The sequence below is a fragment of the Chelmon rostratus genome, chromosome 24 (assembly GCF_017976325.1).
Source record: "Chelmon rostratus isolate fCheRos1 chromosome 24, fCheRos1.pri, whole genome shotgun sequence".
Classification (NCBI taxonomy): Eukaryota; Metazoa; Chordata; class Actinopteri; order Chaetodontiformes; family Chaetodontidae; genus Chelmon; species Chelmon rostratus.
In genome coordinates, this window is record NC_055681.1 from 13,264,505 (window position 1) to 13,283,258 (window position 18,754).

Below are 18,754 nucleotides of genomic sequence, written 5' to 3' on the forward strand. Positions count from 1 at the left end.
CTCCCATGAAAACCCCAGAAAGTGATGACCCTATTTTTAATGGCTAAACCACAAATTTCTATTTTTGTCATTTGAGAATTAAATTTATGGTACAAACATTTTTTTACGGGTTAAAAAAATCTAATAAATTAATATTAGAGTTATCAGTGTTGTTATCACATTCATTCTACTTTTAGATTTTTTGTACATTCATAAATAGATCTCCATTTAAATTGGACACAAAATGCTAAAATATGTATAATTCTTCTTGTCTTCTGTCCCCTGTTCAGTATGACAGAAGACATCCTCCTCAGAGGATAGACAGAGGGCATGCTAATGAGCGCAGCATCATGATCTTCTTTCCTCCACCCAGGTGATGATGCCGCTGATGTGGGCGGAGGCTCCCGCCGCCGTTAATAAGCTGCGGAGTCTGCGGGCATCACCAGTCCGATCTTCAAGGCAGTCAGGCTGGAAACTCTCCACAGCCGAAGCTGGAGGGAGACGACACGGGGGAAGAGGTCCGCCCGGCAGGTAGGACCGGTGTTATTTACTGTCCAAACAGCTGCTCTCACACCGCCGCAGACAAGCCAGCTTTTCCTTTCAGTTTCTATCGATCTGCAACAAGAGTTTCTATTTGCCCGAAAAATCATTTTCAGATGTGTCGATCTACTTAGAACATACACGTATGACAGTATTTAACACGTCCCAGCAAACACTGAGACGCTGAATGATCGTTATCAGAAAGTCAAATCAATAGTTTCAGAATGAAAGTTCCCGACGTCCGGGACCACTAGCATTTTTTTCTAGGATGGCGAAGGTGTGACCCTCCCTGCTCTGCCTCTGATTGGCTTACCGCGATATTCTTTGCGTAACCGCAACCAATTATCCGTGTTCATGCCTAAACAACCCCAACCAGCGAAAATATTGGCGAATCAGAGACAGGGTAGGGCGGGCCATGCCGTCGCCATCCTAGGAAAAAACTTGAAACCGGAAACTCAACACTCTCAACACGGTGCAGTGCGCCTTGATCTAGCGTGCCCCGCGTGTTTGTTCGTGGAGTGATCACATCCGTTTTACAACCACTTAAATTGTCAATAAAATGCCGTTGTATATAAAAAACAAACACAATTAAAAAAGCATGCATTTGATTTTCATAGTAATAATGTGAACAATATGTCCTGGTTTGCATGCAGGGGCGGATCCCCCAGGGTGTCATGTGGTGGCAGCTGGCAAGTTTTTGTCGATCTAATACAAATATATATATATATATGAAAAGTTGTGGTTGGTCGGAAATGTCCGACTGCAAGTAAATGCAACATTAAATGATGATCCCCTGCAGACTTCACTCAGATGCCCTCTTGAAGCCCGACTGTAATAAATCATAGAGGTTATACTAACGGAAAGCACAACAACTACACGTTTTGCATAAGCTATGAGAATATTCTTTGAAAATTTAAGAGACCGGTTAACCAGTAGCAGTGCCACACAAAGTCCTTCTGAATTGTTATGGAAATACTTGATTAATCACTGAATTCACAACATAAAGCTTTGCTATATATTAAAAATTGTAAATAAAAACTATAGGAACATCATAGAAGTATCATAAATGGAGCATTTAACCATAAGCGTATCATAGAATCTACAATATCTTAAATATCCTATAAATTGCTTCTACATTCTGTCCTTCAGAATATCAGATGGATGTTTAAAGGAAAGGATATTTTAATAGATATGCCGCAGATTCACAAATAGAAACTCAATATAATACATTCAGCTCACTGCAGAATGGACAGTCACATGCTTTACTTTTAGTCTACTTCACATTCAGAATTTTATTTTAAGAGAAAAACAGGTTAGATTGAGCTCACATGACCAGTATTGGCAAAGGTCTTACTCCTCCTTCCGTTATTATAGACAGTTATGAAACTTTGAGTAATCCAGCAGTAACACTTAGACTCCAGTAGGATGCAGTGTTAAAAAAGGCCTGCTGCATACCAAATGGCACGCTTTTTCTTTTTACTCGTAGCGCGTACTGCAGCTCTCACAAAGTATGTCCTGCTGCAGTTTGCATCCAACTGATGTGTGATGGGCAATGTGATGTATCGTCTGCATGCAGAAGATTGAGAGTCACATACCTGCCAACGCTGGGATTCGAAAATAAGGGAAATCTTCCAGCGCCCCCATCCAAGGCTGTCCCACCACCCTTTCCACTGTCCACATACCCCCTTATATTTGGACACGGGTACACATTGGCATATAAATTCAGCACTTAAATTTGTATGACTTGAATGATGTGAACACATCCCTTACGCATTATGCTTCTTTGTAGCAGAGGGTGATGGTGAAAATGAATGGCAGAGACAGAATAAATACAGTCATTGGCGGTTTCTGTGCCACTTGGGTGTGCTTATGCTTGGCAGATTTGTCGTGCTGGCTGACATTGCTTTTCCCTCTGTGTGATGATGTATTGGGAATCTTTATCTGGCATGCTAAATAATGTGGTAGTAAGGGTAATGGGTAGGTGTTTTCATTTATTTGTCCAGTTAGACTGCTCCTAAGGAGTTAATCTTTAGCATTTTTATTGGTTTGTGAAGTTTGGTGGCCTCATGTAATTCCAACAGATCCCCACCCACCTTCAACCTGAGCAGAGGTGTAATCAGCCATCTCAAGTGGAAACACCTGTGTAAGGTGAAGGATTCAGTCAAAGTTTTTGCTTTTGGCCCGTGGCCCACCATTAAGTTTGGGCACAGTCGATCTAGACAGGAACAAAGAGTACAGATACAAAATCACGTCAAATTAAGCCAAAAAAACAGCTAATTGCCAAATACATGTGCTTTGCTGTAGCAATGACGTGCAAATTCATGCTACTTACTGTTATGCAGACAAAGGAGATTGTGTAACTTTCACTGTAACTAGCTTGGAGCACAAACCCCCTCTGGAGGAGACGGTAAGAACAGTCTAGTATGGCCTGGGGTTTCCTCAGGACCTGCCTGTACTGAAAGTCGAAGAGCTGCAGCAGCCCTTTAGTACACCCATGCACTGCCTAAACTTCAAGAAAACTCCCTGCAGGACCAGAACTTGTTTGACATGTCTCCCAATACAACTATAAAAATTAGCAACAACCTCAGAAACCTTGAAGCTGGAAGTGACAAAACCTCTGTTTACCCAGCATTCCCCTCAAGAATTTGGTTTGCCTTGTGCTAATTATTTAAAATCAATATTGACTCTACTGCAAGTAGCATCAGGAGTAAACCTGTGTTATGAAATACACCAGGTCCAATGTACTCTGGTGAGGAAATGTTACTGATGCTGTTGTTGTTGTTTTTTCCTGGTGATATTCTTTATGAGCGATATAGATTCTCAACTGAGGGAATATGTTATATCTGAAAACTTGCTCCAGTAATGTCACTGAACGAAGCCATGTACTGTAATTACATGGCTTCGGCAGTCCAAACTGTGTGCATCGCATTGTGGTTCATTACATACATTCAGTTGGTGTTTCAATTGGTTCAGGTAAAATTAACCCTTTAATTTTTATGTAGCATGCCATTCATATTCACATGTTTATATATACAGACCATTTTTGGCCAAAATCGAATGTGATTTCCTCGTATCATTCACTAGGGGATGGTGTCAGAACTACATGTATAATGTTTATATGTGTTCTATCATGTTGTCAGTTGTCACGTCAGTAATAAACGGCCCCCAGAAAGGCTCTGCAAAAGATGTCCAACGTAACCAAAATAGTCCAAAAAACATTCAATTTATTAAGTAAACAATAAGCATAAACATAAGCTAAATAAAATAACAAGCCATAAAGCAAACGACAAATGATAAAATGCTAATGCGCTGGACAAAGTTCACAAAAGAACCCTATATAGGGCTGTTCTCGGGACTTGGTTCCCCCCTACCCTAAACCAGCATTAAACAACAAAATTATAGCGTGAAGCTCAGTGACAGTGGCTCTGGCCGTCTCCATTTTGGCAGTGCATGACTCCACCAAACTCCCAGCTAATCCAAAAATGGGCAAAGAGGTGGAGCATGGGTGGAATGAAGCCTGGTTGATGAAATTCAAAGCAGCCATGCCCATAATTATGCATAACTTTAAGCCGTAATGCAATTTAGCCAAGTTACATAAAAATTCAACCCCGGACAGATGTCCTGAAACGTGTAAACATGTTTATTTTTACTTACCAGAAAAGGCTTAAAAACAGCTCTGGCAGTAGGAAATTCCCTTGAGGCAATTCAAATAAACCCTACAACCTTTTTTACAGCCCCTCTTTAAATCACTCATTTTTGTCGAACCAGTCTAGTCTGCAAACTGCAGGAGTGACACGTTCTGAATGATAGCATTGAGCAATGGGGTTCTTATGTAATCCATTCTCCGTGAACAGAGCTGTTCCAACAAAGCTGCTCTGTCACTCGCAGAAAGGTTAAATGCTGACTTACAGTGGTACTGAGGGCAAAAACACAACATTTCAGAAAACACAACATTCATTTACAGTGGCGTGCACAGACTTTTTGAAGGGCAGGGGCGGAAAGGAAAAAAGGGCACATATAGCTTTAGCACGCATTTTGGCTCCCAGGGGGCACTTTAGCACACATTTTGGCGTCCAAGAGGGCACTTTAAAACACGTTTTGGCCCCCAGGGGGCACTTTAGATTGCATTTTGGCACCTAAGAGGGCACTTTAGAGCGCTTTGGTGTCCCAGAGGGCACTTTAGCGCGCGTTTTGGCTCCCAGGGGGCACTTTAGCACACGTTTTGGCTCCCAAGAGGGCACTTTAGCACGCGTTTTGGAGTCCAAGAGGGCACTTTAGCGCGCATTTTTCAAAAACTGGGCCCCATTAGAAAAATAATATTACTTTACAACATTGTGCAAAATAAAAAAAACATGTGACATAACAGTTCAAACAGAAGGTCAAAGCAATAAGCAGACCTTCAAAGCAGGTTTAGAGAAAGAAGATTTATCTGAACAAGGATCGTCATGGGAAGTAATACCCAGCCTGTGAAATCAATTACATACAATGTCGTTGGTGACAAGTCTCAAAAAACAACCCTGGTGATGTCATAGCGATCATCATCTTTGTTTGGGATTGGAGATTCAACCGGAGGTGAGGATTTGAGCTTGACAGTTCTTTCATGACCTTAGAAGCACAAGGAGCATCAAATTACATTTTGCATATTGGCACATACTTTTGGTGTGAACATTAATCAGAGTATGGACGCCATCTCATGGAAAGTGTTTTGGCTGGCTGCCAATTAAAGAATCACTGACCCTAAAAGTCCTGGGACCAGCATGTACTTTATAGAAGCATTAGAAACTGTAGGCAACTGTCTCAAACTTACAGCATGCTTTGCATTGTTTTGGAAACATTAATTTTGTTCTTTTGTACATCTGTGTTTGTTGCAGGATCCAGATGACCGTTTTGTTTTGAAGCTCCTGACAATGCCCTGCCATTTTGCAAGATGCCCAGCCACAAACTGCACTGACTCCTAAAGCTGAGGTTAACTACAAAGGATCTTCAACTTGGAAGCCGACTAACATCCGAAGCCAAAGGAACAAGGACCATTTATCTCAGACTTTCCTTTTATAGCTGCGTCATACTGCCCTGTATATTCATGACAATATGCAGATGACTGTATATGGTGTTTTTTGCCCAGATGAATAGCACTGACCGGCCACTGTTTGACCCTCCAAGACCAGATTAAAACAGGAATCTGTGGACTTAAATTAGTGGAAATTGTAGTGTTACAAGTGTCTCTGCACTTGCATTTTATATCTAGGGTCATAACCCGATATAAAGTGCACAGATATTGCACCTGGTCACCCCAGTGCTGCTCTTAAAAAAGAACTGCAAAAGTGTTCAAAAATGGCCACTGCTGCCACAATGGAAGTGGCAGACATCATCGTTGTCGCAATCTACTTCATCCTGGTGCTCGTGATTGGCTTCCTCGCCATGTGGAAGGCCAATCGGAGCACAGTGAGTGGCTACTTCCTTGCCGGTCGCTCCATGAATTGGGCGGCCGTAGGAGCTTCCCTATTCGTGAGCAACATAGGAAGTGAGCATTTCATTGGACTAGCTGGATCAGGTGCTGCTAGTGGGCTCAGTGTGGCTGCATGGGAATTAAATGCCTTATTGCTACTCCAGTTGTTAGGCTGGATGTTTATCCCAGTGTATATTCAGTCTGGTGTCTACACCATGCCGGAGTACCTGTCTAAGCGGTATGGCGGGAGGCGACTGAAGGTGTATTTTGCCTTGTTATCTCTCATCCTGTACATCTTCACCAAGTTGTCCGTGGACCTCTATGCCGGAGCCTTGTTCATTCAGGAATCCTTAGGGTGGAACCTCTATCTGTCAATCATCTTCCTCATTGCTATGACAGCCTTGCTGACAGTCACTGGAGGTCTGGTCGCTGTCATCTACACAGATACTGTCCAGGCATTTCTTATGATTGTCGGAGCACTCTGCCTCACAGGCATCAGCCTCTTCAAAGTGGGGGGACTTGAAGGTCCTTATCTATCTCCTTTGTGCATTGAAGTTTCACAATTTATACCATGTAATGAAGTAAACTACAGTTTGATCCACGTACTATACCATGCTAACCCGTGTCCTGCCATATCGTTTTAAGGTATGAGGGAGAAATACATGCAGGCTACTCCAAATGTCACCGCCATCTTGCTGTCTTCCCCCAACCTGACGTATTTTGAATCCTGCCACCACCACCTCAATCCAAAGCCGCATGCTCTCAAGATCCTTCGAGGCCCGCGGGATCCAGACCTGCCTTGGCCCGGATTCTTACTAGGCCAGACTCCAGCCTCTATTTGGTACCTGTCCAAGTCTTTCCATCCAGACTCTCCTCCTAACTGGTTCAGTTCCATGTAGTATTATATTTTTTACTGTCATAAAAGGCATAGTAGGCTTGACTCAAACCAAGCCTACTATGCCTTGATATTGACATGGTACACGCTCTACCAGGTGAGCTACCAGGTTGCCCACAGTGTATTTACATTGAGCAGATTGCCATGAAATTTTCTGACCACATTCCAGCTCCCCAGAAGAGCGTGGGCACTTCGTACTTGATTTTAGACAGTTCATGAGCTTCCTTGTAGAGATACTCAGGGACAAACTTTATCCATTAACTTAAATAGTTATATTCTTCATTCCATCCAACATTTTTGTATCAGAGATTTTACTAGCTTGTCCAAATAATGCCTGTTTGGAAATTTGCCGCAAGGTTTGCAGCAATGCTAACGGTTCTGTGGGGCTGCACTTAGGCGTAGCAGTGCTTTGAGCTAAATGCTGATGTCAGCATGTCAGAGTTATGTTGCATGTTCCATACTCACCATTTTAGTTTACTAAGTTAGCTTGCCAAAATGTGCTAATTTGCAAACATTAGCATGCACTAAGCACCGAGCACAATACAACTCAGGATGATAAAAGTTCAGACCCTGTCTTGTTGACACAAGACAGGGTCACATGCTCACCAAAGAGATTACAATTCATCTTGAGGGCAACACAAATATCGACCAAATTGCATAACAATCCATCCAATGTTTGTCAAGGCATTTCACTGAAACCTACAAATGTCAGCCTCATGATGTGCTGAAGGAAGGGGATCACCATAGTTAATAGAATTTGTTCTCTGGGCGCCATGAGCATCTGTACCGAATTTCATGGCAATCCATCTTGTAGTTGTTTTGACATTTCACTTAAAAGCAACAATGTCAACCTCATAGTGTTAAAGAAGGGATAGTCAGGGAATCACTAAAGTCAGTAGGTTTCATTCTTTGGGAACTTTGAATCAGCAAGCTGGTGGACCAACTGACCAACCAACAATGTCATCCCTGGACAACCCTGAAATGTGATACTTGGACTAATTGTCCAATTATCACATTAATTGTTAACTCTAAGTGTCTTCACTGTGTTCCAGGTACTGGTGTGCAGATCAAGTGATTGTACAGCGGGTTCTTGCAGCGAAGAACATCGCCCATGCCAAAGGTTCTACTATCATGGCAGGCTGTCTGAAAATCCTCCCAATGTTCCTCATCGTCATCCCAGGTAGGGTTTTTTTTTTTTTTGCGTGACACCTTAATTCCTGCCAGTGGACTCCCTGAATAACTGATTTATTTATCATCGTGATTCCAGGGATGATTTCCAGGATCTTTTTTGCTGATGAGTTGGCATGCATCAGCCCAGAGCACTGCATGGAAGTGTGTGGTTCTGCAGCCGGCTGTAGCAACGTGGCTTACCCGCGGCTCGTCATGTCAGTGATGCCTGTTGGTCTCCGTGGTCTGATGATGGCTGTCATGATTGCAGCTCTGATGAGTGACTTGGATTCTATCTTCAACTCAGCGAGCACCATATTCACGTTGGATATTTACAAGATGCTACGAAAGCAGGTGTCGTCCAGGGAGCTGGTGATAGTTGGCAGGTTGTTTGTGGTATTCATGGTTGTCATTAGCATTGCTTGGGTGCCAGTCATTATTGAGATGCAGGGAGGGCAAATGTTCTATTACATCCAGGAAGTATCAGATTACCTGACTCCACCTATAGCTGCTCTCTTCTTGCTTGGGGTTCTGTGGCAGCGCTGCAATGAAACGGGTGCCTTTTGGGGTGGTATGGTAGGGTTTGCCCTTGGAGCACTGCGTCTGGTTTTGGCATTTGTTTACCGAGAGCCTTACTGTGACCAGCCTGATGAGCGGCCATCTTTCATCAAAGATGTTCATTTCATGTATGTGGCAGCTTTCTTGTTTTGGGTGTCAACTTTGGTGACGGTAGTCGTGAGTCTCTGCACTCCTCCACCCAGAAAAGAACAAATCAGAACCACAACTCTGTGGGGGTTAAACAAGAGAAAGGGGCTAAAACAGCAAGAAAAAGAGAAAGTTGGAGAAGACATAACTGCTTTGAAGCCTCTAAACCATGCAAGCCTAAATGGAAGCAGTTTACTTGGTAAAGAAAAGTGTCCAGACCTTCCACACAAGTATAACGGCATTGAGGCCAATCATGAAAATTCCCATCCAAGCAATGGTCATGTCAGTGATGCAGAGGACCACCGTCCAATCCAGAACGGTTTCCACTCACTGATTTCTGACCCTAAAATGGTAGAAGAGGGAATGGAGAGCAAAGTGAAAGATGGGGAGGAGGAAGAGGAGTGTTGCTTTGGAGGAAGGGGAGTTGAGAGTGGGAGGTGTACCAAGGCTTTAGAGTGGTTCTGTGGCTTCCAGGAGAAGCCCACCAAAGTTCAGGTCATAACAGTGGAGGAACAGGAGAAGATTGTGGATGAGCTCCTCTATGAACCTCCACAAACCAGAATCATCCTGAACTTAGGACTGGTGGCGATTAGCTCTGTCGGGATCTTTCTCTTCTTCTATTTCTCCTTTTAGGCTGGTTAATTCGTAGCGTTGAGCCACGTTTGTCCATAACCTACAAGCAGGAATGATCTGCAGGTAAGCCATCCTTGAACCTTTGATTAAAAAAAGAGCATGGTGTGCAGGAAAACTCTGCTTTCTGTCATGACAATATGACAAACATTTGGTCAAACTGCAAATTACTATGTTTTAAATGCCATCTGTACACACATTGATGAGTTCGGTTGGTCCTTTTGTGCACTTGCCCCTTGCAAAATTGGATCTAAAAATCCAAGTACATTTGGGGGTAGAGATGTAATCAGGCCAGGCCTCAGAACATTTCAAAAAGTTTGCTTTTTTTAATAGTACGAGTTAGTACTTTGTTGTATATTCTGAAATGTTTCTCTACACTGTATATATGGTGATGACTGTGAGGGGGGGGGGTCATGCAAACATCTGATAGTGTGTGTGTGTGTCAAATGCTCCACGCGTCTTAAATAGATAGCCACTAAAAGCTTGCTATCACATAGAGGGGCGGGACACACATTGTATAAATAGGAATAATTTGGCGAAGGTTTAATGGTACCTGACTTGATTGCAGCTGAATAAACTCTAAAGCATGGATTGTCAGCGCGAAAGTTATTAAAATTGATGGATGTAACCACTCAAGTTCCGACGTCAGGAGGGTGTGGGTGCAAGGCATTGTCAGTCATGTGCTGTGAGATACCAATGAGCATTTTATATGTGTCAGCAGGCAAGTGCACAACACATTTTGAGACAATGCTCAAAATCGACATTGTAGAATACCATTGCTAAGGTTAAAAATGACTCCATAACACTCGCCATTACTCTTCCAATCGGCCTCAAAGAGATGAAGAATGAGAGAGAGTGACAGCTCTAGAGAGAGAGGGCAAAAACTTGTACACAATAGTCTGCACAGATCCACGTATTCAAAATGGGTAATATCTCTTCCCCATAGTTCATGTTCTGACAACAGCTATTACGAACAGGAAATTCCAATCAATAAGCTTAACTTACAACACAAGGTCGCGATCTTTGACCATGTACAATACATCAGCATTTCATTATTTAACATTTCAGTCAATATTTATGACCGATGCTGTCATCACACAGCAATTAACAATACAACTACAAAAAGTGTAAATCCATGACACTGAAAATGAAACACAAACAACAGAAACTGTGACAGATGATGTGACAATCTGAGCAGTGTGTGTGTGTGTGAGAGAGAGAGAGAGAGTGTGTGTTTAAGCTTACTTACTTTATTTGAAGATGAAATCCATGCGCAATTTCGTCTTGACAAAGATGTTGGAGACAGTGATGCCTTAAGCAAATAGAGATTGGTATGATTTGAGTTGAGGTTCCTCTTCTCAAAAGCTGAGCTGTTGTTTAGGATTTGTTTGGCTTTCTCTCTGAGATGTTCTTTCCGCTCCACATTGTATTAATTAGTGGGGAATGCACACAAGTTTATAAAGCAATATTGCCAAGTGCAACTTAAAACCTTTTTTATATTTTGTACTTCCCACCGTCACCTGTTGTATCTTCTTTTGTTGTGAGCGATTTTCCCAAATCTGATATATATATAGAAATAGTAAACAGTAGAAGAGCTGAATTACACCAAAAAAATCGATCATTCAAGGTAACTAAACAGATGTTTTGGTAATGGCACCTTATTATTAACACCCCAACATGACCAACTGCATTGTGCCAATGACATTATTAGTAACAGTGGCAATTGCCATCTAACCCTAACATGACCTAGTTTCGCACCTCAAAAGCCAAATGCTAATATTCTTGAATATATTCTGTCACATTTTGTGGTTTTGTGTAGGAGTTTTGTAAAAATCACACATAATATGATACGAAACACTGTTTTGAACTAGTAGGAGCAATGTACTCTATGCTGACATGTAAATCCAGCCAGTGTCAACACAGATATTGGTGTTTGGATGGTTTAAGGTCTAATTCTTAAGTGCTTTTTTGGCAGTGACATATGTGTTCTTTTGTTGACAACATATTCATGAATTGTCCTGGGGAGGTTTTCATGGTGAGGAAAATCACAGTGAATGTGACTGAAACCTACCTTTACCGTGCCTTTTCATTTTATTGGAATTGTATATAGATTATCTTGTGTTTTGTTTTTCTTCTCAGTCTTTTGTATTTGAAAGGGTCGTAAATTTCAACCTATCAGAGAGTGTCAGAGGGGAACACCTTGTTATAACAACGCGTGCACATTATTATTATATATATATTATATAGATATGGGTGACAAATCAAAGGAAAAACCTTCGTAAACAAGCGGAGAAACATGCAGTAACTAATGTGAATGCATTTTTGATCGACTTGTTGGACAGGGCTCTTAGAGCTGTGGGCTTAACTGAAACCATCTGAGAAGATGGAGCTGAAATCACTCGCTGGTTAAAACTTATTGCTGTTTTAGTTGTGACAAGGAGCCTCAACAAAACACTGCTCCAACCCAGTCACCAGAATAAATGCTGACGTTGTATGTTTCTGCAAACCGTGGACTTTGAAACTGACGTTCCTTTATGTTCAAAATGTATGTTTTTTTTTTCTTTTAATTTTTTATTTTCACGTTGTTTCCTTGGTTTTATCACAAGAAATGTCCTGATGTCTTGTTAAAAATGCACGACCGCTATTCCCCTCCCCCGCCTGACGAGAAACCCGGCTCATATGCATGTACCGGTATTCTGTGACAAGTGCGGATGAGGTTGGACAAGTGAGTCGACTCGTGGAAACAACTCTTTACTTGACATGTTCCTTTGAAAAATGTTAACTGTGCCTGTCAAGCAGCTTCCAGGTCAGCCGAAAACGATGCTGACGATTCTGGTTTTTCATTTGTCGCCCCTCTGTATGTGCTAGTGCTCAAACAAACCGTTGTAACACATGTTCTAATCTGCACTGGATATGTTGGCAAAATGTGCATTTAATGAGATCTTGTCTGTTTTTTTTTATTTTCTACACTTACAGAACCCAGAGGGTGTCTTCCACTCAAATGCTTTAAATTTTTATGAACGTGAATAATGGTGTTTTGTATTGGTGTTATGCCTGGTTTAAGATGTGAAGGGAAGGGCTTGGAATGAGAGCCTCACTATTTCCTCCTCTCCTAGATTGATCCAGTGAATATAATTGTGTTATTGTAACTTTAGCTCTGTGTAATTAAACTGAATTAAGTTCAGAACCGATTCTATGCAAGAAAAACGGATCAAGTCAAGCCAAGTAACGAGTGGTAGGAGGATTTTCTCAGGAATAAACAGAGGTGCCAGTCCTTGTTGTCTTCCCACATCTGACTGTAAGGACTTCTTCCACCGTTGTTTTATGCAATAAAAATGAGGATGGAACTACCATAATCAGTGTGCTTTCATTTGATGTTACTGTTTGGTCACTGCTGATCACTTTAAGGGGTTTTATAATTTAACTGGAATGATGCCAGAGTATTAAAAGTAAAGTTTTGTTGTCTGTAAAGAGCTTGCACAAATTCATTGTGGGATGACTCTGCTGACAAAAAGTCATTTTTGAAGATGTCATGAGATTGGGAATATACTCTTGCTAGCTGACTCTTGTATAATGTCACCCCTGTAATACTTGGAAATGAGCTTGACACCATGCAGCGCTCCGAATGGAAAAGAATATCTAACCAAACTGGTCGTTCTGGTCCACTTAAAGGCCTCCACCGGGATATGTACATAAGGGCTATTGTCTGTTAACAGTGTGCCATGTTCAGAAACGACACACTGTGCCTTATAGGCTTTAATAACAATTAAAAATAGTTTTGGTTTATTTACTGTAAAGACAAATAGTATTCATATATATAAATGACTTTGGTCATCCATTGACTTTTCATCCAGCCATCATCTGGTGACAATTTCAGTGTCCAATACTCTACTCTTCATCAAATACCTGCAAAACTAATGACATTCCCATCGGCCTCATATAGTGTTTAGCATTATTTAGCAATTGTTAGCATGCTAACATGCTGAACTAAGATGGTGAAAAGGGTAAATACGCTTGCTGAACATCAGCATGTTAGCAATATCATTGTGACTTGGATTCAATCCTTATTGCCGTTTCAACATACAGTTGACAGGAATTTGGTTTCGTGTGCTCACGTGAACAAAAACACCCCAAACCCACATACAGTTACCTTAAAAATAAATGAATAAAAATACAAAATACAGCCCCAAGTGGCAGTGAACAGGGGTCCAGGCAGACTGCCAGTATTTGGATGGTTGTTCAATTGAAGAGAAGCACCTGAAAACACACCCTGTGAAGGAATTGCCACATTTTTGAGAAGCTAGATTCAAACCCTGGAGCTTTGTATCCCTCAGAGAAGGTGACTTACTGACTGCACCACTGGGGAGACATAGTTTCCAAAACCTTCTCACAAGTTGAGGCAATGACATCGAGGTTCTGAAACAAATTACACATCACCCTGCTGGTTTGGTGAAATAGAAACTGCTGTGCATATAGTGGTAATGAATCTAAGACACTGAATCTCACTGTCATTGGAGTCTAAAGGTGTTATTTGATTTAACATTAGCATCATAGATCACCAATAATTTCCAAAATGCAACACAGCATACTCAAATTTCTTGAAAGTAACTGTACTTTTACTCGAGTATAATATTCTAGTCCTCTTTCAGCCTCTGCATGTCGCCCCTACAGCGTACTCCATTTGCGTTAACACATCAATGTGAACATGAATGTGAAAATAAACATGAGGCTTTGCTGTAAATAGTTGGGCAGTAAGCTAGTATGGACAAACTTTTTCACCATTATGTCTGTTTTCGTTCATAGTAACAGTGAGACAACAGCGCCATCATGGGGTCAGACGGGAAAAAACGACAGTCTCTCGCGACCCGACTTTTAAAGCAGCTGCTTTCGTTTGCCAGAAACAAGGCTTATGAGAGGACAGCCAAAACATTAGCTAAAAGAGACTAAAACGGTCTGTGGAGACACGCATCAGGTGGTGATTCTCAGGGGGTTATCCTTCATTGATCTCCCGAGAGAAATTGATTCTCTGCAATCCATATAGCCCTGGGACCAGTGCCTTGGTTTGGCACCAGACAGAAACCCATGCAAACATGTGGAGAACATGCAAACTCTGCACAGAAAGACCCTGCATACCTTCTTGCTGTGGTGCAACAGTGCAAAAACCACACACATGTTGTGTCTGTGCACCCCGACAGAGCACCACTGTGCTGAGTACAGCCTCATGTAGCCACAAGCACGGCTGTGGACTCTGGGTCTTGTTAAAGGGGAGTTCAGGTGATTTGGTATTGTACTTGCACAAGGTTGGGGGACTCACAAGAGTAATGAATGTTCAATATCCAGGTGGCAGAGGAAGCGTGACTTTTGCTCCCTCAATGAGGAAAACTTCCAAAACACTGGATCCTGGCCTCAACCAGCACCAGGCTGCACACTCTCCTATGACTTTATTGTCCTATATAAACTATACTTAAAATTTAATCTCTTGCAAATGGTCGGGCTATAAGCACAATGATGTCATTTGTGCAATTATTATACATCCCATATTCAGCGCTGGTCCTCCAATTATTTGCAGTTTACGAGCCATAGTTTGGAAAATTGCATTCATTACCAGCTGCATGTGTTGCTATTTAGCCATTCACTCGAAATCTAGTTTGTGATATATGATCCATGATAAAATGCAGCACAAGAGGCTGCATAGGAAAACAGCTCAGTGTGAAAATAAAGCCTGTGCTTTAAAGCAGAAGACCCGAGGCTAGGGCACACCATGGACCTGCAACTCATGGTATGTGATTATTAAAAGTTGCCACCACTCATTCGGTTAGCGTGACATTAGTAACATCCTCTGCTGTGGTGGAAAGTTACAGACTTTAAGTGGAAAGTTACTGGGTAGACACCCCCGCCACACACGCACACACACAAGCTCACTGCATGACTAGAAGGGTGATAGGGTTTCAAAAACTACATTACACACTGGTGCACAGTTAATCAGGAAACGTCATTTATTTTCTCAGACAAATTATTCAAATTGGATCTAAAAAAAATGGATTTGTGCACTTTGCTCTGAGAACTACAGTCCAAAATCGAGGCTGCATCATATTAGCTGTGTCGCACTGTCCCATTTTTTAGTACCCTGTGCTGCTGAATGAGAATCAGTGCTATCAAACATTAAAGCACCCCTCAACAGCAGTTTGTATTCAATTTGACCAGAACACTGAATCCACATCCTGTGTGTGTTGGCGTGCTCGGGTAAGGTTTGTGGTTAGGCATTTAGCTGTGTTAGGGTAACAGGCGAGGTAATGCATTATGTCCGTGAGTGTTCTCACAAGGACAGAAGCACAAATGAGTGTGTGTGTGTGTGTGTGAGAAAGGGAGCGATAGAGTATGAAATTAGCAAACCCAGTGCAAACTGACTATAAACCACAGAAAACACATTATGTGTGTGTGGATCTCAATTTAACACCCAAGATGCTCGGAGCTGACTCTAAACCCCAGAAAACATGTGTGTGTGTTTGGAGTATGAGTTTGCGGGTCAGAGTTTAAAACTGAAACATGCTCGAAATTCAGGTCGTGTTTGATTTTGGTAGACCGCCGTCCCCAGCCACGATGGCGAGCCGGCTGTTGACACAAAAGACTGCATCCAGGAAACCCGTGTGAATGAAAGAGTCAGAGTGTGAGCAAAGACATCACGTATGCACATCATGGAACACCAGCAGATCTTCCTCTTGGGCCACCTGGTGGCTTAAGGCCTGTGCCAGTGATCATATCAAAGCTGGTATAAAAATATTTTTTACAAAGAGCTCCACCTGCACTAAAATAATGAAGAATTTCACGTTGGAGTGACATTACTGTGCAGCCTGTCTGGATATAACAACATGTGATCATGGGTGTTTGCACTGACACCGGGTGAGTTGGTGATCACATCTCAAGATGCAAATCACAGGAAACCCCAGATGTGGTCTCACTGATCTGTGTTTTCCATGCGTTTACATCTTGCATTGATATGCAGATTCAAATAGCATGTAGGTACCAGGTGGTCTTAGAGGAACATAAGAAAGTGTGTGAAAGTAAAGATGCTACAGAATAGCTAGCAGTTGGTTCTCTGTACAGTGAGGTGTGTTTTATTTATTTTGTACAGAATGTACATGGAAATAAAGGCTGTAACTTCCTGATCATTTCCTACAAACCTTCCCTAAAAGAATTATGCAAATTATGTATTCATTAAAAGGGAATGTTCAAATTTCTTATTTTTTGTGCCTGTAGACAAAGTTTACGTTTTTGCACGTTGTGATGACACTATGTGCTTTTATGCACGCTTTATGCTGAAACATTATAGTTGCTGCACCTTTTTAAAAGTTCTTACTCGAACCACGAGCTCATCTTTCCACACCATGCTGTTCCATGTCTGGATTTTCCCAAGGTGCTTTAAAACAACATTGAACTTGAACATAAGGAAGATAAATGTGATAAATGATGTCACTCAAAATAATTGCAGCTCTCATCGGCCCTATGGTGATTCCTGAGGTACAATGTCAAAAAGCTGCTGATTTACGTCCATTGATCCAAGTATTATATTACATTTTTAGCATTCAACAGCTAGCTGGCAGCAGTCAAAACCTGCTGTGAGCAGGGGTGTGTACATACACATCGTACACCGTGTCTTTTTTTTACACAGGTATGCGCACATCATGAGAGGCTGCTTAAACGTGTGCAAACCTGCTGACATTTGTGAACACTGTCAGGTGAAGATGAAAATGGCTTGGAATGCCTAAAAAAGATTTCAGAAAGTGAACAAATGCAAGAATTATTCACTTAAAGCTCAATCTCAATTTTGGAAGTCAATTGTGTGGTCTACGACGTACAGAAGAGCCAGTCTGTTATGCCTCCCTTCGAGGGTTAAATGGTATTAAATGGTTAGAATTTGCCATTTCTTGAAAATGCTACACTGCAGTTTTGGTCAGAAATGTCCCTATTTGAGCCGTCAGCTGTTCCTGTGTGATGCTACTAAGACATCACGAATAGTACCTGACGTTCAGTGCTGTGTGAGTGTGACTGCCTGCAAATCAAATTCTATACAGCACTCTTTAAAACAAGTATAATAAGAAAAACAACTTGCATCACATATTCTCAGGTATTTATTCAGTACCTTAACTGAAATATAACACAAAGCGTCAGAGTGGAATCTGTCGTTACTCATTTCCACCACAAGTGGGAAGCCTCACTCCGAGCCCGCTCACAACCACTGACAGTCCTGAGATCCAGACCAGAACAGGGTGTCCCCATCCATGAACTGCACTATGCTACAATAGCTGTTAACAGCAGTTGCAGAAATGTGCAGTTCCTTTACTTTTACCGAAGTAAAAGTGCCAATACTTTCCTGTAAAAATACTCCACAGCTAGTAAAAACCCTGCATTTCAACCCTAAAGGTATTTAACCAGTTTATTTATCTTAAGAAATAGGAGAATTTGCTCAATCCAAAAAGGGATATTTTGTTTGTGTTGCAGAGGGGGGCTGTCTCTCACTTGGGATCCTTGTGGCCTGAGAATAGAAGCTCTTTCTGAGCCTCTCTGTGCTGGCCTGGTGTATCCAATGTATGGTTTTCACTGGACAGAAAGGGTATGAAAAACTGGAATTTGAAAAGCACGCAGAAACTACAGCTGTGGCAAATGTAGTAAAGAAGAGAGTACAATATTTGTCTATGAGATGTTTTTGAGGAAGTACAAAGTTGCAGAAAGCGGAAATACTCAATGCTCAAATTACTTCATTAAATGTGTGTAGCTATATTCCACCACTGGCTTGATATTTTTACAAATCTCCTATAAAATGCTCAGGACTGGGGAGTGTGAGCTTGAAAAGATCCTGACGTGACACATCCAGTGCTGAACACAAATCAATACTCAGCACACACGGTTGCACAGCTTTCAAATCAGCAATCTCTGTCCTGACGCCAGCCTTTAAATAAAGACAGACCCATTCAATCAAACATCATTCTAATCAAAACTGACGCTTTGTTCCTTTCATTTGCTAAACTTCGATAAACAGAGTCAAGAAAGTGAAAAAAATTGCTGCTAATGCAACATTCTAGTTTGTCAACCGTTGCAGTTTCTTGTAATTTGCTATTTTTACTTTTTCTACTTGCTGTTTTTCTTCTTTATTTCAGTGTGGCTTTTCTGTTTGTGTTGATTACAGTTTAATCCATGTACTTTGTCACAGACCTGTCACTGTTGTTTAAATTCTTGTCATCCCACCAATGGAGGGTGAGACTTGATGACTCTGCTGTAGGTATCACTCAGTGTTATTTATACATAAACAATATGATCTAATTGGATATCTTTAATGTAGAAATATAACAGGTCTCTTTAAATAGGGTTTGGATTGTAATATAGACCAGTATCCA

At 41.6% G+C, this 18,754-nt stretch overlaps 1 protein-coding gene across 1 annotated transcript; it reads left to right on the top strand.

Annotated features, from left to right (window-relative positions):
• Window positions 1–387: 387 nt before the first annotated feature.
• LOC121627232 (sodium/myo-inositol cotransporter-like) lies at window positions 388–12,713 on the top strand. Its single transcript, XM_041966018.1, has 5 exons — window positions 388–510; window positions 5,391–6,490; window positions 6,611–6,806; window positions 7,913–8,040; window positions 8,128–12,713. The coding sequence occupies exons 2-5, from the start codon at window positions 5,851–5,853 to the stop codon at window positions 9,363–9,365; spliced, it is 2,202 nt and encodes a 733-aa protein (XP_041821952.1). The 5' UTR covers window positions 388–510; window positions 5,391–5,850; the 3' UTR covers window positions 9,366–12,713.
• The last annotated feature ends 6,041 nt before the right edge of the window (window positions 12,714–18,754 follow it).